Source organism: Zalophus californianus, chromosome 13, assembly GCF_009762305.2.
Source record: "Zalophus californianus isolate mZalCal1 chromosome 13, mZalCal1.pri.v2, whole genome shotgun sequence".
NCBI classification, from domain to species: Eukaryota; Metazoa; Chordata; class Mammalia; order Carnivora; family Otariidae; genus Zalophus; species Zalophus californianus.
The window spans coordinates 43,523,338-43,546,200 of record NC_045607.1 but is presented as its reverse complement, the minus strand read 5'-3'; the positions used below and the strand labels follow the sequence as shown (position 1 = coordinate 43,546,200).

Genomic DNA, 22,863 nt, shown 5'->3' with positions numbered 1-22,863 from the left:
AAGGACATATGAGAGGGTATCCCCTCCTAAAGGTCAGACCACCACCAGTTTGCCTTCTAATGAAGCCCACCAATCACCAAGCTCTATCTATACAAGCTAAAAAGTTTTCAGTCTACTTCTTTATACCTTATTTTTAAATATGAGCAGCCAATTTAATATCAACAACCATTTAATCAAACTCTTCAACATAAAAGAGAAAAATCCAAACAAAGAAACACAAAAATAAGGGGGAAAGGGCTGGGCAATCCAGAAGAGACAAATCCAACTTCAGGAAGAAAAAAAAAAGTGGGCGCCTGGGTGGCACAGTTAGTCAAAGCACCCGACTCTTGGTTTTGGCTCAAAATCACGATATCGGGGTCATGAGATCAAGCCCCACACTCAGTGTGGAGTCTGCTTAAGACTCTCTCCACCTGCAACTCCCTCCTCCCCTGCACTCCCTCTCTAATAAATAAATCAATCTTAAAAAAAAAAAAGGAAGAACACATAAAAAACAACAAAAAAACAAATACTATAATATTTGCAAATAGGTAAGATATTATATAAGAAAAACTAGTGACAGAACAAGAAAAATGAAAGCTAAAAGTAGAAGAACCAAACCAAAACTAAATGGCTCTAGGAAAAAAAAAAAGTCTCTCCAGAGAATTAGACTAAAAAGACAAAGACAAAAAATGAAAAAGAAAAGTTTAAAAAGTCAGAAAATAATTTCAGAATGTTCAATATCCAACGATAGGGATTCCAAAAAGAGATAACAGGGGACAGAGCAGAGAGGACAAAGAAATAATACAAGAAAGATTCTCAAAAGTGAAGGACATGAATGTCTAGATTCAATGACCTCACAAAGGTGCCAAATGAAAGGCACTTTGAGACAGAGATGCATTGTGAAAATCTGTAACATCAGAAATAGAGACGATCCTAAAAGCTTACAAGGGGACTAGAAGTGTATCTCACAGAGAAGACGGGAAATCAGAACAGCATCAAATTTTTCATTTAACACCATACACTAAAGGCCAATTGAGCAATGCCTTCAAAATTCTAAGATTAAATGGTTTTAACACAGGATTTTACATCTAGCAAAATTAACAACCAAATGTAAGGATAGAATAAAGCCATTTTGTAATATACAAATATATTTAGCCCCTATGTCACAGCTTTCTTAAGCTACAAAAGTTAAGTTAAAAATGACAAAAATATGAGAATTTTTTCTAGGAAATATATTGGCAAAGGGGAATCCAGGGTTGTTGTCTGACATTGAGAGAGAGGTGAGTATGTTCTGCCTATGCAAGGGAGAGCAAACTGAGTAACTGATAACCAGAGACAGACTGTGGTGCCCTGCCCTTTATGTGCATGACGTCAGGCACAGCCAATGATGCACACATTAGTTAACAGTATGAATGGTGGCTGACACTTTCAGGTATATGCTTTTAAGAGTCAATGCATTATTAATCACATTGCCCTTTCACTGCTACACCAAACTCCTGAAGCACATAGAAAGAGAAAGCCCCCACCAGCCTGGGTCCCTGAGAAACTCCAAGAGCAGATTCCCCTCCCTAATCCATGATGAATATATGAGTGAGAAATACTCTTGTGTGATGACACAGATCAGGGAAGTGTTTGTTACTATACCATATCTTAGCCTATTCTGACTCATTATGTGTTAGACTATTTGAAAAATGTTATAGGCATTTAGGAGACTTCCTGCAACCCTTGTAAAATATCAGTTACAGTTACACAGAAAAATATGGAAATGAAAAAAAAGCGGTCACTATCTTTAGGAAAAAACAATTTTTTACCTGCATAGGAATATAATTTAGGAACTATATATGCATTGATTATATATAAATAGACATTCCCCAAATTTTGTTACCTACTCTGCTCCAGAAAAATTTTAAGTGACTTTCATAAACATATACAGTATAATAAAACTAAAAACAAGTAGAAAAGCAAGTAGGACAAAAGGAAAATAGGATTTGTATGTAAAATACGAAGTTGTAAACAGGTGCTGGTGTTGGGCTAACCTTTGCTTAGTGATACTAAAAGACATAGAGTCCTTACGTGTGCCAGACACCATAAAAAGTACATTACATTCCACAAGAACCCCAGGAACTAAGTGCTATCATTCCCATTTAACAGATGAGGAAACTAAAGTTCAGAGAAATGAAATGATTTTAATCTTTAAAATGAAAAATAAATTAGTCAGGAAATAGTTACTGGAACAGAAAATATCTTCTGTGTATCTGTAAAGTATTACCCATGCTTAGTCATAGGGACAAAGACCAAAACAAATTACTGTACCCATAAAAATGATTACTGTATTTGAATATTGAAATCAAAGTAAATTTTTCCATTTATGTGAAAAGTTGCTTTTCAAGTAATTAAAAATTTTTAAAAAATCAACTTAAAAGCTTATGCATCATCAGTTGTTCTTTAAACTCAAAGGTCCAGAAGAGTAGTAAACTTAACCATTTGATTTTATATTAATACATTATTCATGAACCAGTCTAAAAACAGAAAACCGTAGTTATCAGGAAATGGTTAATTTTTAAAAACTTTTTTCTTTTGGATAAACTTATTTCTCAGATAATAATAATTTACTTCCAAAAACTTATACCATATATTTCCTAATGGATAATAGTGAATCAAGCTGAATTTACAAAATAAGTTTCAGTTTTTAAATCTGTGGGAACAGGAGGTTCTTTCATAAGAAGAATTAGCCACCAATCTTGATAGCTGTAATCAGGAATGCTCTTTATATTCTCTCAGAGATCATTGAAACATATAATTCAAGAGAAACATTATTTTAGAGAGCTCAGAAAGTTTCTTAAAATTTCTTTCAAGATCAGGCAGAAAGAACGAATAACAAGATAAATCTCTTTCAATAAGTATAGGGAGCATTCAGCTTTGAACAGGTAGGGGAGAAAAGCCTTAAGATATCATATAATGCAACATATTACTTAGAATCACAACTTATAATGTAACTGGGAAGTGTTATACATATAATATCAACTAAAGGTCAGTACTACTTTACTATGTAGAAAATAAAATTTGGGCTAGAAAACTGACCAAAAAATGACATAAGAATGTCAATCATTAATTTCTTCAGCTATACTCACTAGCATGCTATGGGGTGTCAAAAAAGGAAAAAAAAAAAAGCAAATAACATTTGGCTTCTAAACCATCAAGCAAATTAACAAAATAACAAAATATTACCTTATGATAAAGCAGAAATAAATCAGGCAGGAAAAATACCCTACAAAATTGAAGCAGTATTTTTTACTGTAGAGATTTCTATGAGGTCTTATAATACCTTAAAAGATCAAGACAAACATGATTACATAAAAACTGACTTTCGCATTACAAAAAATGTGCAAAGTAAAAAAGATAACAAACTGGGAAAAAATTTGTAGTTTGTATCAAAGGCTTAATAACTCCAATTAAGGGCTTCAAATATGGTCAGTAACCCTGTATTAAATGGGCAAGAGTTTTTAATATAGTTCACAGGAAAAAGAAGGGTAAAAATCCCTTCCATATATGAAGATGCTCCCCTCCATGAACAAAGAGATGCAAATTTCACTTTCACTTATCATTTTGGCAACAATCTAAAAATCTGACAACATACTCCATCAGTGAGGGAAATAGGGACTCATATGATGTTGTTGGAAATGCAAAAAAAGTTACAACATCTAACGAAGGGATTCCCCAATACCTAATAAAACTACATGGATATTATACCTAAGTGACACTTCCAAAAGAAGGAAATGACATATATACAGAGAGACTGATCATGGCACTAACTGTACTAGCAAAAGATTGAAAACTCAGATGTCCATCAATACGGGACTGGTTGAATAAGCTAGAATCACCATAGTACAGCTAGCTAAACTGAATAAAAATGCCACTGTAAAAACGAATGCAGAAGATTTCTATATAGTATAATAAAGAGATATCCAAGGTGGTAATATTATCAAGCAAAAAGAGGAAGGGCAGAAAATTTCATATAGTATGTTACCTGTTTATCTTCTACATATAAAGGGACAATATAAATATACATACACATCTGCTAACAAAGTTAAAAAATATAAGGAAAGGAATAGTGCAAAAAGGCAATACAGACTAAATCTAGACTTCTTTGAATATACCTTGTTGTTTTTCCTTTGAACTACATATGTTTTATAGAATTATAAAACAAGATTAGGTATAAAAAACTCCTGTTGAGCACCATTCCAGCCCGAACTGAGGTTTCTAGTTATTACTGCGAACTGAAAAAACAAAAGCAAAAACCACAGAGCTTCTTGGAGTAACAGCTGATTTCAGGTCTAGAAGCAGAAATGCATAAAGTGAACCTGAAACATTCTGTAGTACCAAAAGCAAGGAAGACTGCTAAAGGTCTTATCAAAAGCCCACAGGGGCCAATTTAAAGAGGTGTCCAATGGCCAAATATGGGACAATTTGAGAATGAAAAAGAAAAAAAAAAAAAGATGCTAGGAAACCTACTCATTCTGAAACTCAGTAAAAGAGCATTTATCCTGCCTTCCTTGTATAAGTCTCCCAAGTAACCAAAGAATTGATATGAGAAAATTCTATATTAAAAAAATGCCAGCTATTAAATGCAAAAATAATGGTAGGATTAAATGATTTTGCAAATCTTAATGAAATATTAGATCTGTGTGTGATCATCAATACATGCTAAAAACCATTACATAAAAGACTGATGGGAATTTAAAATGAATGAATGATACAACACTTGAACCTACTAATTTATCTTAACATCACAGAGATATTAAGTGCCTCTTAATGTGCTACATCAGAAAGTGCACAATACTACCTATAATGTGTATTTGCCAAGAACTTGAATCTGAATCTGATTAAGCTTCTAGATCTAGTAGCTTGTAAGACACACAGGGGATTGAGGAACATGTAAAAGGAAACAATAAGGCTTAAATAAGCAAAGTTCAGATTGTAGGAAATCCTACAGGATAAATAAGCTGGTTTCAAATACAGAGGGGCCAAAAAGGGAAAGAAACCCATAGATTAAAAGACATGTGGACCTTAGTTGGGTCACAGTTCAAACACACTGTAAAAAAAACTTTTATGAGACAACTGAGTGTAATTTGAGCCTTCAGGGGATACTTGAGAGTAAGAAATTAGGTTTCATTTTAGGCATAATGATTATTAAAAAAAAAGATAATTTGTATTTTTTTTAAAGATTTTATTTATTTATTTGAGAGAGAGAGAATGAGAGATAGAGAGCACGAGAGGGAAGAGGGTCAGAGGGAGAAGCAGACTCCCTGCCGAGCAGGGAGCCCGATGCGGGACTTGATCCTGGGACTCCAGGATCATGACCCGAGCCGAAGGCAGTCACTTAACCAACTGAGCCACCCAGGCGCCCCGATAATTTGTATCTTTTGGAGGGATCAACAAACTATGCCTGTGGGGCACCTGTTTTTGTACCGTGTACAAACTAGGAATGGTTTTTACATTTTTAAGTGATTGAGAGAAAAAAATTGAAAGGTATTTCCTGATATGTGAAAATTATGACATTCAAATTTCAGCGTCCATAAATAGAGGTTTATTGAAATACAGACATGCTCATTCATTTATTTATTGTCAGTGGATGCTTTTGTACACAATGGCAGAGTTGAAAAGTTGTAAAAGTGACTATATGGCCTGCAAAGTCTAAAATATTTACTATCTGGCCCTTTACAGAAAAAGTTTTCCAAACCCTATTTTAGAGCTACATATTGAAGTATTTACAAATGAAATAGTAAATTGGAAATTTCCTTTAAAATAATGTTGTGGAAGAGGGGGTAGATGAAAACAAGATAGGCCATGTGTTGACAATACATACAACGCTATGTAAATACATGGGTGGAAAAGAGCATTATTCTCTTTTATATATAACTCATTATAAAATAATGTGTTTCTACTCTTACATACATTCCAAGACTTCCTTAATAAAGTTTAAAAAGTCTGTATCACTCTGTATTAAAGATTTCACATACACACACACAAAACATCTTAAAAAATTTTTAAGGGAATTAAGTTTAAAGTGTTGATGGGCCATCCTACTTGGTTACAGATCATATTTGTTACACATAAGTACACAGACTGCACTGATTAATAAGCATATCATTTTATAACAAAGAGCTGTTAAGCCACACACAAATCCAGGAACATCAGACAATCAGAAACATAAACAAATCACAGAAAACAATATTCAAAAGTATTAAATACTCTTCAGTTCTGATACCAAGGCCCTAAACACATTTGTTCTCAGTCTTCGATTTGCTGCATAAATAGATATAACAACCAAAAGATGAAGATATACTTTTAGTCCTTCCTAAGCATAGTAATTCCTCGCACAAAATAGTTGAAAAAGCAAAACCACAAAGTATATTAAAATTATATAGCTTCTTCCTTTTAAAACTTTATTTTTTACATATAAAAGCATGTCAACCTTTACTGATGACAACAATAAATCTGTAACAAAGAATTTACAGAATGATGATCCAGAAAGGTTTTCACTACCAAGCCATATCCACAGGTAAAACAAACGTAATAAATAGCACAGAATGCATATACGAATTTTATTTTCAACAGGATGAAACTTCTTCATATAGAAAAAAACCAAAGCATTATACTCACCAGTATTCTTATGACCTTTCAGTATATAAAGTGGTGCTGGACTTTCCAGTGAGAAAATGCAAATATTGTGGTCATTTCCTCCAGTGGCAATTAGTCCATGAGGGTACATGTCACTTGAAGGTATGATGCATACACAAGATACAAAATTGGAGTGGCCACTCATACAGTGCATTTCTGTAAAGCCCCTGTTAGGACTAGAAAGATATGGTAATTAATAAGATATACATTTGTCCCCTGATTTAGCATAGGACATGAGATGAATTGTCAAAGTACTCGTTTTTTTTTCTTTCATTGAGAAAAGTATGTTAATTAACAGAAAGAATAAGGAAGGAAAGGGAGGGAAACGAGTATCATAAATGGCTTTTTCTCATATTCCATCTTTATTTCTATTCATCCATGACTGTTACCCTCAGAAATCCCTAGTGAAGTGAAACATTCATGCAATTAGGATAATGGACTCTACAATCAATAAGCCTTAAACACATTGCGGATATTTTCACACTATGAAACATTAACTTAGTACCCATTAGTATAGTATGTATATCTAAGTAGCTAGACTATCAGTCATTTTCAATATGCAAACTACGGGAATACAGGGATATAAAAAATGACTGCTCTAGGGTATTAATACCTATTTTAGGATTAGAAAGATTATCAACTTCTGGGGCGCCTGGGTGGCTCAGTTGGTTAAGCATCCTACTCTAGATCTCAGCTTAGGTCTTGATCTCAGGATCATGACTTCAAGTTCACACTGGGCATGAAGCCTACTTGAAAGGAAGGAAGGGGGACACCTGGGTGGCTCAGTCAGTTAAGTGTCTGCCTTTGGCTCAGGTCATGATCCCAGGGTCCTGGGATCAAGTCCCGCATCAGGCTCCTTGCTTGGCAGGGAGCCTGCTTCTCCCTCTCCCTGCTCTGCCTGCCACTCCCCCTGCTGTCCGTCTTTCTCCCTCTTTAATAAATAAATAAATAAATCTTTAAAAAAAAAAAAAGGGAGGGAGGGAGGGAGGGAGGAAGAGAGATTATCAATTTGTTTTATTCATCAGTCACTCAGCATCATTGCCTTACCTAACAAGTCAAACAACAGATTACAATATACTATGTGGAAGGCAGTAAGTTAGCTGCTGGGAGTGATATAAAGAATTATATCCCTGACTCAAGCTAAATGAAAAGTTTACAGTGTAGTAGGAGACAAGACAATTGCATATAAAAGACTCCCAGATAAACACAAATACACACACATTTCAAAGAAAAGCATAAACTCACAAGACCAGGGGGAATGAGAAGAAAAAGAAACAGGAATACAGCTTTGAATACTGAAAGCTGGGTTGAAAAATAATAAAGGCTATAGGAGACCTGAGAAAACTGAGTTCTAAGCAGGCATTAGACAAAGTAGAGGACCAATCTACCAATGAATCCCCAAAAAGCTCAAGAATATTAGCAGCACAATCTAGAAACAGGGACAAAAAAGAGCAGGAACTATTGAAAATCTTCAGAATCAGTTGGAAGCTGAATCATATGAAAAAAATCTTCAAAGGAAGTTATTTGGTAGTAGCTATTTTTAACTCATCCACTTTATTTTTTTAAAATGTTAGAAAGCATTTTATCAACAGGCCTAAAGAAATCCAAAAGACATGTTTAAAAAATCTATTTTATATAAACCACTAAAACTACTTATTTGTGACTCTTAGCACTTCCCAGTATAGATGTTTATGTGCATCTTTTTTAGTCATTTATGAAGTTCTGAAAGGCAAAATCCAGATCTAGTCTTCTTTATATCTCCCCAAGTTCCTAAAACAATGTTACATGTGGTAAGCATTAAATATTTCTTGAACTGATGAAAAAAATACTTAATACCAGTGTTAAGGGGGGGGGGAAGGCAGCTACATACCCCAGCCAGACAACTGCCCCTCTTGCACCGAGGAAAAGTCTGAACTTTTGCTCTTTAGAAAAGCTGAAAATCTTTGACTAGGAGGACACAAGGCATAGTTGAGCCTTGGGGTATGAGGAAAGTGTACATTCACAAGGGCAATGATCCTCCAGGCAGGAGATCAGTCCAGTGAAATGGTCCAGCCAGATAACCCAGCCAGCGAGCCCCAACTGTGAGCTGACCCTCCCAGGAGCTTTTTAGTCCTCCACTCTTAACAATGAGCACAAAATAAGGATTACCAGACATCTGGGAAAGCTCTCTCCACCATGAAATATAGTGATCAAAATAAACAGACATGGGGAAAAAACCAATTTGAAGGAAACAGACCACTAAGAATAACTTAAAAAAAAAAATCATCACTATCATTCTTAGAGCTAGAAGATATTGCAACCATGGAACAAGAAGATAATTTCACAAAAAGTCAAAGCAATTTCTGAAAGAATACAGTAGAGAGAGAGAGAGAGAGAGAGAGAATTCAGAAACAAGTTCAATATCTGAATTAAAAGTTCCAGAAAAATAGGACAGAGAAAATCAAGAGGAAGAAATCTAAGAACTGATTTAAGAAAATGTCCTAGAACTTACAGACATTAAAGGGCCCACTAATGGCCCTGAACAATGCATGAATATACACTGCTTTCCAGAGAGAAAAAAAATAATAGCTCAAGAATCAGATTGGCTTCAGACTACTCAACTGTAACATTAGAGGCTAGAATACAATGGAGCAAATGGCTCCTTAATTCTGAAGGAAAATTATTTGGCAATTAGAACAGTACAGACATTTAAATTATTATTCAAGTAGGAAGACAGAATAAAATCATTTTCAGACTTGCAAGGTCTTAATACATTTATCATTAGTGCACTGTATTTCTGGAAGCTCCTGAAGAATATGCCCCAATAAAGCATCAAGAAAGAAAACTAAGAAAGTAAAAGGACACAGATAAGAGAAATCTAATACAAGAAGCCCAAAAGAGGGAACTGTGGAGAGCACAACGAAGGGAGATTTCAGGATTTGTTGTGCACCAAGGTCAGAAAGTTTTCATTGCCAGGAAGATGAAACTATAAAATATCCAGGGTGTCTAAAGGTCTTGAGAAGAGATTTAGACAACTAGCAAAGAATATGAAGTTGAATTAGTGATAAATACATAGAAAATGAAGCAAATGAAAACCCAAAGCAGGGGACTTACTAGCTACAGGGAGATCATAAAATGGTTGAGGAAAAATTATCATAGTTTATTCCACAGCTCCAGTGTAAATAGATTTTATGCAGTCATAAAATACTGATTTTGTCTAAATTAAGGTTAACTATTAGGGTCAGAGCATAGAAAAGATGCATATGTGATGGGGGTTGAAAGGGTGAAGAAAGAGAGCTAAATTCTAATACTCCGTAGTAGGAATAGAAAATGCCTAAAATATTTTAAAAATAAAAATAGCAATAAAGCACTTTATGCATAGACGTGGAAGTAAAATACAAAAAATAAGCAGTTAAAAGAGATAAAAATTTTGCCTCCAAGAAAAGGAAATTGGGGGTTGGTAAGAGAATGGTTCTGATTTCTCAACAAACCCCATGGAACCATTGGACTTAGGACCCAAAATGCTGAGTGTTTACATGAGGAAGAAGTCATTTCAACCTTGGTATGGTCAGGGAAGATTTAAAACACAACCTTAAATCTGAAGTTGCATCTTTCAAATATGGGTAGTTTTCTTTTCTTTTTTTAAAGATTTTATTTATTTGACAGAGAGAGCGAGAGAGCACAAGCAGGGGGAACAGTAGAGGGAGAGGGAGAAGCGGGCTCCCCGCCAAGCAGGGAGCCTGATGCAGGGCTATCATGACCTGAGCCGAAGGCAGACGCTTAACCATCTGAGACATCCAGGCAACCCAAATATGGGTAGTTTTCAAAAGGCAACACAATAGTTGGCAACAGACTTGAGAAATCCAGTTTAATTTGAAGTGGGCTTATAATAAGAGAGGTCTGAAGCAGTCTGAAACAATGGCATGTTGACTGGTTCAGTTCAATGTACAATCAAAAAATAATGTCTCCATTCTGAAGCGTCTTCTGAAGGCCCAGAGAGTTTCTGGATTTTCAATGGGCTTTTGCAAAAGACAGGTTTAGTATCTGGTTTAGTGCATCCTGGAATAGGATTATTTTGCTTCCCTAAAACTAAATTAAATCCCCCCATCATTCCCAATCCAATTGTACACTAACTACCCTGATCCAGAATTCTATCAACAATGTACATGGGAAAACAATTTTCATTTATTATTTGGCCACAAACACTTATAGCACTTCATTAACTTTATTAACATACCATGAAATAGAAATTGTCAGGATGTCAGCCTTGAGGACACTTTTTATATGGATGTAGAAGAGACTCATCACCCAGTGACTATGAGATGCCCTACTCTAAGTAGTTGGAAATGAGAGATAAAACAATCTTATCTCACTAATCACCCACTATCTACTCCTGTGCCTGGCACAATGGAGGCTCTCCATCAGCGTTAGCTGAATAAATTCACAAATGGTTTTGAAAACAAAATCAAAAACATGAGTTAAAAAAAAAAACACACCACTTTTCAAATAGATGATTTCAGCCTCAAATTCCTGAAGTTCCTGAAAAATGCAAATGCTCCAGTGACTTAAGCGCTTGTCAATCTAGCAGAGTCCTACAAAACTCAACTATGACAGCAGGCATCCTTTAGATACTCCTTACCGCAATATTTATACCCTACTGGGTATATGCTTCTGCTTAACTCAATTTTAAGGATATAAGCTTAATCAGTAATTACACTCAAATACACAAAAAGTTATGTATTAGTGTTACTAAGTGATTTGGAATATCACAGAATCTTAGAGTTAAAGAGACCTTTAGAGATCATCTCATCCAATTCAATACAGGAGGTTGCTCTACAATATTTCTAGTCTGTTTATCATCATGTATTGGCTGCACTACAGCAAAGACTCCAAACAGATTTCCACATTTATCCCTTTGCAATCCAATCTCCACCAGCACCTAGCAGAACTTCTCAAGAGGTCAATCAAATCATGCTGCTCCCTGCATGAAACTCACTGAAGGCTTCTGCTTACTCTTTCTCAGGGCACTCATACCATAGCATCTGGTTCCAGCCAACCTCTGTCTCCTGCCCTCACCTCACAGCTCATTCCCTCCTGCACAAAGGGACTTGCCACTTTAATCCAGGGTCTCTGTGCTTGATCCTCCTACTGTCTACAGGGCCCTTTGAATTCATCCCTCCTCATTCCTTGCTCCCATGACCAGGTCCATCTTGGTGTCAGCTTTAAAAAACAAAACAAAACCGAAACCCTCCTCGGAGGGGCTTCCTTCTTTAATATCCCTCCACTCAATTTTGTATCTGTATTTGCTTTTTTCATAGTACACATGCCAAGGAACAATTATTTTACTTTTTTTCTGATCCGCCTTCCCTCCCAGATTATAAGAAAGCTCCATAAAAACAGGGAACTTGTCTGTTGTCTTATTCTTCTTCAGGATTGTAAACAAATAGGAGGCACTTAACCAACAGTTATCATCTGAATTTATGCATGGTTACCCAAACTCTGAGTTAAACCTCTATTAATGGGAGACTTACTACATAACAAAGTAAATCACCTCAAGATTTCTCTTTCTGAACTGAAATCTGTCTCCCAGATAATAAATTTCCTGTTACAACCAGACAAATCAGAACTGACCCCTTGAACATGATTTGGACCGGAGCTTAACCTTCTGTTCCTTGATTTCTCTTTTTGGTTAATCCCTCTGACAATCTTTTGGAAGGCAATGGGCTTTCTCTCAAGAAAACAGCACACCCCCACACATCCATAAAACATGTGAGAAGTTTCATCTCCTCCATCTAGGCCCACTACAGACCCCAGACTAAGAAACTCTCATTTGAACAATGAGGACAGGAGCCAATGCAACTTTCTGCCACGCAATTTTTGAGAACTAAGGTTCTCAAAAATTAAATTTGAGGGAACACTACAGAGCAAATTCTCGGGAAAGAAGAGGCTTTACTTCAATTACATGTCAGATGTTTCACAATGTTTCATTTAGGGGGGTGCACCTAGCATCAGTAAATTTTCCATCTAAAAGAAACATGGAAAATCATCGCCCAAAAGATAAGAGATTCGTCCAAGGTCACCCATCCGTTAGTGGTCAAGTTAGGACAAGAATGTACACCTCTGTTTCTCGAAAGCGGCGCTCTTTCCACCTAAATCTCACGGGTTTCGTACACGGTGCGCCCGGAGTACTAGTGCTCTCAGAACTGGGAGGGAGCGCGGACTGGAGTCAAGGCCGGGAAGAGTGCAAGGTAACAGCAGGGAAGAGTCCCTGTCTTCCCATCAGCAGTAGGAAGCTTGCAACACAGGCTGGGGTGGGGGGTGGGAGCCCCCGGACTCGCAGAGCTCACCTGTCTGGGACCCAGAGGCGGGTAGTGCGGTCTCTGGACACGGACACAAAGGCCCCCGGCGGATAGAGGCTGCATACCAGGCCCCGCACGTCCAGCTCGTGGCCCGGGAGCGAGCAGCTCAGCCGGTACCTGGCGGCGCCGCTCGCCATGGCCCTCGTCTGTCCGGCGCCCGGGGCCCAGGCACCGCGCGAGATCAGTCCGCAGGGGAGGCCGGGGGTGCGTCGGGGCGCAGCGGGCGAGGGGCCTGCAGGTGAGAGGCCGCTGAGGACCGGAAGAGCCCGAGAGCCGGTGCGGAAGGGCGACGGGGAAGGGGAGCGCCGAACGGGCCGAGTGACACAGCAACCCTGACATGCACACCGGAATTCATCATCTGTCTCAGCCCTCCATGACGCAAAGCGTGTGCGTCCCGGCTGCTGAGGCCCACGCCGAGATGAAGCTCGCTTCCTTCCCGCGCCTCGGACCGCCAGCCAAGGAAGGGCTAACGTCCGGCCGCTTCGCCCGATCGCCCCAGTCCAGATTCTTTCCTAGCCCGAGTCCACTCCGAGTCCTGGCTGAACTGCTTATTGTGGTACAAGATGTGGCCTGTGACTACAAACCCCACAATGCCATGCGCCAGGGGGACCTGAGACTCCGGGGCGCCGAATCCGGATATTTTTAAATCTCGATCCGAGGGGCTGCGCGCTCTCTTGTTGAAAAAGTTTGCTTCGGTCGTTGTGTCAGGGCAGCTTAGCCCCGATTTCCCCAAACCTACTCTGCAGTCTCCGGAGACTTTCACAAGCTAAACGTTGTTTTCTAGTTAAAACGAGAGAGCTAGGGACCAAGTTGTAATCAATCGTTTGCCTTAAATCCTGTGAACCCTAAGTTGCGTCCTTGGTACTCTAAAAAATTTAAATATATTATGTGTTAAGCAATTCTAAGATTTAGGATATTTCTCCCAACTGTGACATCTGCATACAGATGACAAATGGTGGGTCCCCCCTCCCTTGTGTCTGAAGGCACTCAGGGAGAAATCTCCGTGTCAGTAGTTTCTCTCAGACAATTATTTTATTTTATTTTATTTTATTTTATTTTATTTTTTATTTATTTGAGAGAGAGAGAGAGCACAAGTGGGGAGGAGAGGGAGTAGCAGGCTCCCCTCAGAGCAGGGAGCCCCACGAGGGACGAGAGACTCCATCCCAGGACCCTGGGATCATGACCTGAGCCAAAGGCAGACTGCTTAACCTACTGAGCCACCCAGGCGCCCATCTCTCAGACAATTCTGAATATGGAGTAGTTGGACAGAGGTTGTAGGGAAGGAAATAATCTTTTTTATTTCTACCCTTCTAGGCTTTCTGTGGGGCGCTGTAACAAAAGACAGATTAACAAGAGAAAAACAAATTTATTAGCATGTATATGTCCTATATACAAGAGAAACTCAGAGATGAGTACTCAAAGAGACGGCTAGAGTCTGGGCTTATATAACATCTTAACAAAGGAACAGTGTTTACAGAAGAAAAGAAAAGGACCTTAAGTCTTTAGAGGCAGCAAATTATGGAGAGGCAAATATATGGGGACTAATGGTAAATAAAGGCCAGTTAGTAAAGTTCGTTATGTAGATTCCTCCATCTAGTCTAGACTGACAAAGGGTCTAAAGTCTCCCATGACTAAATTTGTCCTTCCTGGTAGGGAGAGGCAAGAAGGGACACCTTTGAAAATTTATGTCCTGCTTTTAGGCAAATAGGGGAATGGTAGCTTTTCTTGTATCTCCTTTCCAATTGCATTTAGCTCAAAATAATCCTTATATGAAAGTGGCATATTTTTGAGTGGCAAATGTTGCTACCATTCACTACAGTGACCAAAAGAATAATAAATGACCACTACAAATATGTTGGGCTCAAATGGGAGAATTACATAAAAATATTTTACAAACTTGATGTGAGAAATTAGCCACATGACATTATTTCATTTTCTATTGGATTCATTTTAAACTACTTGAAGGCAGACATACTAGAAAATAAATCTGGATATAAATAAAGTATGCAAGTTGGAAATAATGTAAAAAACGTTAAAAGTCCAATATATATGTAAGTTATGAGTATAGCTGCAATCACATTAACTCTATAGGAAGACTGGAAGAAAACAAACGGCTACTTTACTAGAGAGGTGGGATTTGAGATGAAGTAGTTCTTACACTGTGTTTTTTAAAAACACTGATACTAAAATAGTTATTTTACCTTTTAAAAATTTTTATTGTTATGTTAATCACCAGACATTATTACATCATTAGTTTTTGATGTAGTGTTCCATGATTCATTGTTTGTGCATAACACCCAGTGCTCCATGCAGAGCATGCCCTCTGTAATACCCATCACCAGGCTAACCTCATCCTCCCACGCCCCTCCCCTCTAGAACCCTCTGTTTTTCAGAGTCCATCCTCTCTCATGGTTCGGCTCCCCCTCCAACTTCCCCCTCTTCATTCTTCCCCTCCTGCTATCTTCTTCTTTTTTTAAAAAAAAAATATATTGTATTATTTGTTGCAGAGGTACAGATCTGTGATTCAACAGTCTTGCACAATTCACAGCGCTCACCATAGCACATAACCTTCCCAATGTCTATCACCCAGCCACCTCATCCCTCCCACCCCCCACCACTGCAGCAACCCTCAGTTTGTTTCCTGAGATTAAGAATTCCTCATATCAGTGAGGTCTTGATACATGTCTTGCTCTGATTGACTTATTTCGCTCAGCATAACACCCTCCAGTTCCGCCCACGTAGTTGCAAATGGCAAGATCTCATTCTTCTTGATGGCTGCATAATATTCCATAGTAAAAACTATGGAATGCTTCACGAATTTGCGTGTCATCCTTGCGCAGGGGTCATGCTAATCTTCTCTGTGTCGTTCCAATTTTAGTATATGTGCTGCCGAAGTGAGCACTAAAATAGTTATTTTAAGACAACTGTCCATATAATTCATCCTTTCTCACAAACTTGGATCAAAAGAACTCTGAAAGGAAGCTTCCAACCAAATGAGGAATAGAGGGTACCAGAAACGCATCTATACTTAATGTATACGCTGCGCAGTCCTAACCAGAAGGAAAACTACCTCTAATTAGAAGTACAAAGACTGTACAAGGCTGCCTACCACAAAAAACTTTAAAACAGTTTTTATTAAAAATGATAGCACGTATGAGGTGACATAGAATATAATAAAACCCGCTAGGAGTGAATTCAGTTCGGGGACACAATCGGACAGGTTGCTGTAACCATAAAGAACGCTAAAGTTTTCCAATGAAACGTTCTTTCTCAGCCAAGTCGCCGTTTTCTATTTCTACCCGAAAAGCACGGAGGTTTTCGGCCACAAAAATTAGCCCTCCAATCTCGCGAGAGCAGTTTACTCTCAACTCGCTTGTAGTTACCAGGGGCGGAGGCCGAAGATTGGCCAATCAGGATGAGGGCTCTCTCCCCGCCCCGCCCCCGTTGCCGGGATACGCAGTCACGCGGGGCCGCTAGTGGTTCGGTCTGAGGGTCCCGGAAAGCTGCGCGTGGTTGAGCGAGGAGTCGCGAGTGAGCTAACGGCTATCGAAATAGACTGGTGGGTTCCGCCGGGGTGGCGGCCTCGTGAAGAAGCTGGAGCTTCCCTGACCGCTGCGACCTCCCTCTTAACGCGACGGAGGAGGTGAGAAATCCTGGGTCTCATTTAGCCCCTCCTCAGTTCCTCGGGATCCGGTTATCTCACGTTGGAGAAGCTGGTCCGCTCCAAAGGAAACACACCCGAACTTCTCCCCTCTTAGCTGTTCTCCTCAGCCTGCCGCCAGGCTAGGGAAGTCCGACTCCAGTCCCGCAAAGCGTGTGGAGAGACCTCCTCAGTCTCCTGAGGAAACCTGACAAGGCGAGACCAGAGAGAAGGATTCCAGAGCCTCAAAAAGAAAAATCACTGTGGGCTGAGAGATTTTACTCAAAGTAACAGATTCTGTCTCGTATTAGCAGCTCTCCACTTCTTCATATATGTTAAAATGGCTGGTTTAGGGAGGATAATGGTAGCAATAATTAGGAGGCAGATATTTTATATGTAGTGTCTGTAATCTTCACAACGGCTCTTTAAGGTACAGCTCATTGCTACACTTGGGTCCTACAGATGAGGAAACACATCCAGTGGGGGTTATATAGGGGTTAACTGTCAGAGCTAAAGTTTGTGTCACTCATTTTTCTGGAACCAAAGGCCAGGCTGCTTCTCTGTGTGAAAAACGGTGGAGATTGAATATTTGCGTGAATGACCCAGGGTTAGTGGCATGTTTGTTACTAGTGAGCCTTTTTATTTTACCTCTGGGACTGGTCTAATGCTAAGCTTTTTCCAAGACCGTAAGGCAGTGACCATCAGGTGGAAATTTTGTATATTGTACATTTTCTTGAGGTTATCAGGAAAGCTAGAGTAATAGACTTAAATTTTACATTGGCAATAGTCATACCTCATTTTTCTTGAGCTTCACAGATACTGAGGTTTTTTGTGCTTTTTTGTTTTTGTTTTTGTTTTTTTTACAAATTGAAGGTCTGTGGCAAACTTGCATCAAGCAAGTCTACTAGTGCCATTTTCCCAACAGCATTTGCTCACTTCATGTCTGGCACATTTTGGTAATTCTGGTGATACCTCAAATTCTTGTATTTGTTTAGTCATCTGTGAATAGTGATTAGGACTTGCTGAAAGCTTAAAAGATGGTTAGCATTTTTTAGCAATATTTTTTCACTAAGGTGTAAATTTATGTAAACATAACTGAAACAAAATTTAAGGAAACAATACCCTTCCTTTGTGCAGTGAACACTTATATTTTTTATTTCATGTTTAAAGTATATTGATCAGAACCTGCCAAATTGTTTTCACAAGCCACTAATAGGTCGTGATCCATAATCTGAAAAATGCTATTCTAAATTATCAGCCAAACTTATTTAAATAATATATTCTGAGGGGAATAGGAGCGGGCTGATAAACTGGGAGAGTATGAGTGAATTAAGGAACTGGTTTGAAGGGAGATGTAGTGAGAATAAAGATGAGACGGGTATAAGGAGTGGAGATTAAGGTCAGAGAATGAAATATTTCAATTGATACTGAGGTGAAACAATTCCAGGTGATGACAAGCTCCAGGTCCACCCACAGCTATGGATGACTGAAATGGAGTTGAAATAGTAACTGAAATTTAAGTCAGGGAACTGTGACCTAGAATGTTAGGTATTGAATCCAGTATCCCCGTGGAAGTCATCCAGGACATTGGTGGAACTGAAATAGATTGAACTAGGTACAAAAGACTTTAGTGAAGATGGGGGGAGAGGTTAGGTGGTCCCTAGATAAAAGCAACCAGGAAAGATCCAAGGCAGTAAGGTTGCACGCATTCCCTGGTCGTCAAAGGAAGAGAGTCTTGTTCATTTTTTTTTTTTTTTTTTTTAAGATTTGGAAGAATAGTATTTTGAAAGTGACACTGGGGAGCAAGGGGAGTGTTGTACACTCCCTTTGCTTTGGATTTGTGGATTGAGAAGCTAAAACAGCCTTTACTACTGAAAGTGTTTTGGGGGCAAGCTGGGATTCTGTTAAAGAGTAAAATGAAATATTTGATAACAGGATTGAGACTATAAGGGAATGAATCATAGACCAAGAGCCCAGAGAAAAAGTAGGGAGAAAAGAAAGGTGCTGGATATGTCAGAAAAGAGAAATTTTACTAGAATATGGGAAGAGCTGAAGACAGAGGGACTGGCATTTTGGTAAGAAAATAGGGAACTGAGGAAGGCATAGTATAATAAATGATTTCATGGTTCCATTCTAAATCTAACAATGTCAAATTTGAACAAAATGAAGCAGGTTTAGCCTTGTAGTGGTACTTGGAATGGCAATTTGCAAGAAAAGTTATTGTGGATTAAATATCTGAAGGAAAGCTGTGTGGATTTCCAGTGTCTTGCTATAGAAGATACCAAAGGAGAATTGAACTGTTTCTTGTTTCCAAATAGTGGTTAAAGTGAACAAACAATGGCCAGTAATCACAAACCTTCAGCAGCTCGCCCTGTTTCACGAGGTGGAATTGGGTTGCCTGGAAGACCTCCTTCTGGACTACGACCCCCCTCAGGAAATATTCGAGTGGCAACTGGAGTAAGTTTTAAACAATTCTATTGAATTCTTGTGCGTATGACCTGGTAGAAGTTGGAAAGCCAGTCTATAATAATTCTACTTTGTTCTTTCTTTATTCTGTCAGCATACTATTATACATGATTTTTGGGGGGGAAATACCTAGAAGTATAAATGTGGGAGGATGTCTGAAAGACATTATTGAGAGAAGATGCCTGCTAATATTGATACTCAAATTTATTTTAAAGGTACAATAATTTAAGTGGTATAGTTTATTGGTGCCTGCATCAAATGAAATGGAATAGACAAGAAACAAAATTAGACAAACATAAGAACATAATGATTAAGGTGAAAACTTGAGAGCAACTTAAATTACCTTACAACAGGTTAATCTTAAATGAATTATGATATATCTATCCTTATAATAGGCTATTAAGTAGTCATTAAAATTATTTTCAAAGAGTGAGGAAATTATATATCTTTATAATACAGTATTAAGTGTAAAAAGCAATGTGCCAATTGAACATAAAAATATACATTTATACATACATAAAAAGAAATTAATATGCCAAAATATTCATATTAATTTTTCTGATGCTTGCAACAGATGGTTTCAACTCCTTGTATGTCAAGCGTATACAGTAGGCTAATTGCAAACTAGAGATAATGGTGGGTCGTGTGTTTAATTCATAAGAACAGTAATTTTTGGCGGGAAAAATTTTGGTAAAGTCAGGTTTTCTTAAACTTTACAGATTTTTCTAGAGTTTCAAGTAATATTATCAACACCATCAACTTATATTGAAATGATTTTTCTAAAGTCTTCACATATATGGTACTGAGCTATTAAGAATTTTTATTTTGGTAAGAATTTATGCTTCCTAATGAAATATTTTTGAAAGAATTTGGATACTTATTGGCCACCTACTCCATGCCATGTGCTTTACCCATTTAATGTTTGTAGTTTTTAAAATATTGATGCTTGCTGGGGCGGCTGGGTGGTTAAGCGACTGCCTTTGGCTCAGGTCATGATCCTGGAGTCCAGGGATCGAGTCCCACATCGGGCTCCCTGCTCGGCAGGGAGTCTGCTTCTCCCTCTGACCCTCCCCCCACTCATGTGCTCTCTCTTTCTCTCATTCTCTGTCTTTCAAATAAATAAATAAATCTTTAAAAAAATAAAATAAAATATTGATGCTTGCTGTGAAACATACAAAGGAAAGGTATCAGAGTTCCATCCTACCCCAGGAATAACTATTGTCAACAGTGTGATGTGTATCCTTCCAGACTTTTTTCTGTTCCTTTACAAACACTAACACCATGCATATGAGATTGTATGATTTTAATATTCTCATACTTTCTAAAATGACCATAATACTATATACATTGTTGTGTATCTTATCCATTACCTTCAATAATATATTGTAAGTATATTTTCCTATAAATACATAAGTCTATTCATTCTTTTAAATGTGTGTAATTTTAATTTATACTTCTCTGTATTTTCATTTGGTAAAGTTTACCTAGGAAGAGATTTAGCATTCTCTTCCAAAGATCACTCAGGATAACCCTGAACTCATTTCATTTGAATTTGTGGTTAACAGTGTTTCTGTGTCCAGCATATTCTTTGGAATGTTTTACTGTTGCTGGCTCCACCAGTAATTACCAAGTAATTCTCAGAATCACTTCAGAATTATGGTAGCTGATAGGATTAGAGGCTACCAGCTAACAGTATTAAAGACAATCAAAATGAACGACAATGGTTATATATAATCCCTATCTAAAATGTCTACTACATATTTAATCTACTACTTTATTCTTTGGCAGAGAATGGGGAAAAGGGAAAGAAAGGATGGAAGATAAACAGAAGAAGGATAACTTGGAACAGTTTTGGGTGGTCTCATCCTTCCCAACCTATCCATGTTGTATGAACTGACAAGAAGGGAGTCTTTTTTTCCCCCCAAAGATTTTATTTATTTGAGAGAGAGAGAGAGAGAGAGAGTGAGAGAAAGCACAAGGGGGGAGGGCAGAGGGGGAGGGAGCAGCAGGGAGCTGGACGACCTGGGGCTCAATCCCAGGACCTGAAGGCAGACGCTTAACTGACTGAGCCACCTAGATGCCCCAAGAAGGGAGTCTTTTGTTCTTTCCTCAGAGTGTATAATGTTATATTGGATTTTGCAGACCGGACATAGAGAATCATATAGAGTAATAGTATGAATGCTTGTTGAATGATGTAATCTTTAACACTTACTTGGCTATCTTGTGATGGAATTATATATGATTTCAATTTAAAAATGAAAATGTCTTCTTTTTTCATGATTTTGAAGGTAATATATACTTATTGTAATGATGCTGAAAACACCAAATTGTGAAAAGGATAACATAAAAATGAACTATAATATCATTATTTTATATGAGGATAACAGTTGTTACTGTTTTTTATATAATTCTCCAGACTTTTTGTTTTACGAAATGGAATTATGAATACTGTTTTATAAACTGGTTTTTTGTATATTACAACTTATTCAACCATTTCTTATAGTTAAATAAGGACAAATATGTGTATATTTAGTTCTTTTCCAATTTAGAGATGTTTTAAATAATGTCTCCACATAGAATTTTATTTATTTATTCATTTAACCTTCTTTTTCTTTTCTTTTTTTTTTTTTAAAGATTTTATTTATTTATTTGAAATAGAGAGACACAGCGAGAGAGGGAACACAAGCGGGGAGAGTGGGAGAGGGAGAGAAACAGGCTTCCCACCGAGCCGGGAGCCTGATGCGGGGCTCGATCCCAGGACTCTGGGATCATGACCTGAGCCGAAGGCAGACGCTTAACGACTGAGCCACCCAGGCACCCCATTTAACCTTATTTTTCTTGAAATACAGTTGACATAGAATTAAAATTTTTTTTTTAGAATTTTACATTTTAAAGAAATGTGCTATTTAATGTTCACAGAATTTTAAATGTTAAAGAATTTTATTTAATATTTCAGATTTCAGAAATTCAAAAATTTAAGGAATATTTTACAAATTAAATAGAATTTTAATTTTGAAAATATTCTGTATGCAGTCTTAACAGTATAGTATTTTTCTCATTTACTAAAACTGGAATCATGTTTTTCATTTAGATGCCACCTGGAACAGCAAGACCAGGCTCTCGTGGCGGTCCCATAGGGACAGGAGGAGTTCTATCTTCTCAAATCAAAGTTGCTGACCGTCCTGTAACACAACAAGGCTTGAGTGGAATGAAAACTGGAATGAAAGGTATCTGTTTTAAGAAGATGAGTATATTTTATATAAGAAGTATTACAGGGGCACCTGGGTGGCTCAGGAAGTTGAGCATCTTCCTTTGGTTCAGGTTATGATCTAGCAGGGGTCAGCAGGGAGTCTGTTTCTCCTTTTCCCTCTGCCCCTCCCCCTACTTGTGCATACTTTGTCTCTCTCTCAAATAAAGAAATAAAATCTTAAAAAAAAATATTACAGTACTTTATTCCTAAATGAGAATTATAAAAAGGCTATTCAATTTGTATTCCTTGGTTCACAAGACTGTGGTTAGGGTTAAATAAAAGAATGAATGTGAAAATACATTGTGAACTAGAGAGTAAATGCATTTGTGAGCTATTTTAATCTTCATTTTTCTGAACATGGAATTTGTTATAACTTGAAGAAAATTGAAATAATTTGAAGAAAAGCTCAGGAATGAAAATTAGATTCTAGTACTACATAGAAATATTCTGAAATACTTTTTGATACAAAAATCACACTGTTAAGATATTTATGTATTTATGAGAAATGA

At 37.7% G+C, this 22,863-nt stretch overlaps 2 protein-coding genes and 1 non-coding gene across 5 annotated transcripts in view; 1 reads left to right on the top strand and 2 right to left on the bottom strand.

Annotated features, from left to right (window-relative positions):
• The window catches only part of PLAA (phospholipase A2 activating protein), a 35,228-nt gene extending 22,057 nt beyond the window's left edge, over window positions 1-13,171 (bottom strand). The window contains exons 1-2 of one of the 2 annotated variants that reach the window (XM_027616292.1): window positions 12,987-13,171; window positions 6,643-6,836 (exon numbers count right to left, since the gene is read on the bottom strand). In XM_027616292.1, coding sequence (XP_027472093.1) covers window positions 6,643-6,836; window positions 12,987-13,135 — 343 coding nt within the window. In that variant the 5' untranslated portion in view covers window positions 13,136-13,171. The remainder of the gene's footprint in view (window positions 1-6,642; window positions 6,837-12,986) is intronic. The other variant, XM_027616293.1, reaches the window with a different exon arrangement.
• A 2,622-nt stretch (window positions 13,172-15,793) lies between these two features.
• LOC113935233 lies at window positions 15,794-15,900 on the bottom strand. Its single transcript, XR_003523973.1, has one exon. It is a non-coding gene; the product is annotated as a U6 spliceosomal RNA (small nuclear RNA).
• Window positions 15,901-16,467: 567 nt separating this feature from the next.
• Window positions 16,468-22,863, top strand: part of IFT74 (intraflagellar transport 74) — an 86,056-nt gene continuing 79,660 nt past the window's right edge. For both annotated transcript variants that reach the window (XM_027616727.2, XM_027616728.2), the window contains exons 1-3: window positions 16,468-16,641; window positions 18,957-19,095; window positions 22,196-22,331. In XM_027616727.2, the coding sequence (XP_027472528.1) occupies window positions 18,976-19,095; window positions 22,196-22,331 (256 nt within the window). In that variant the 5' untranslated portion in view covers window positions 16,468-16,641; window positions 18,957-18,975. The remainder of the gene's footprint in view (window positions 16,642-18,956; window positions 19,096-22,195; window positions 22,332-22,863) is intronic.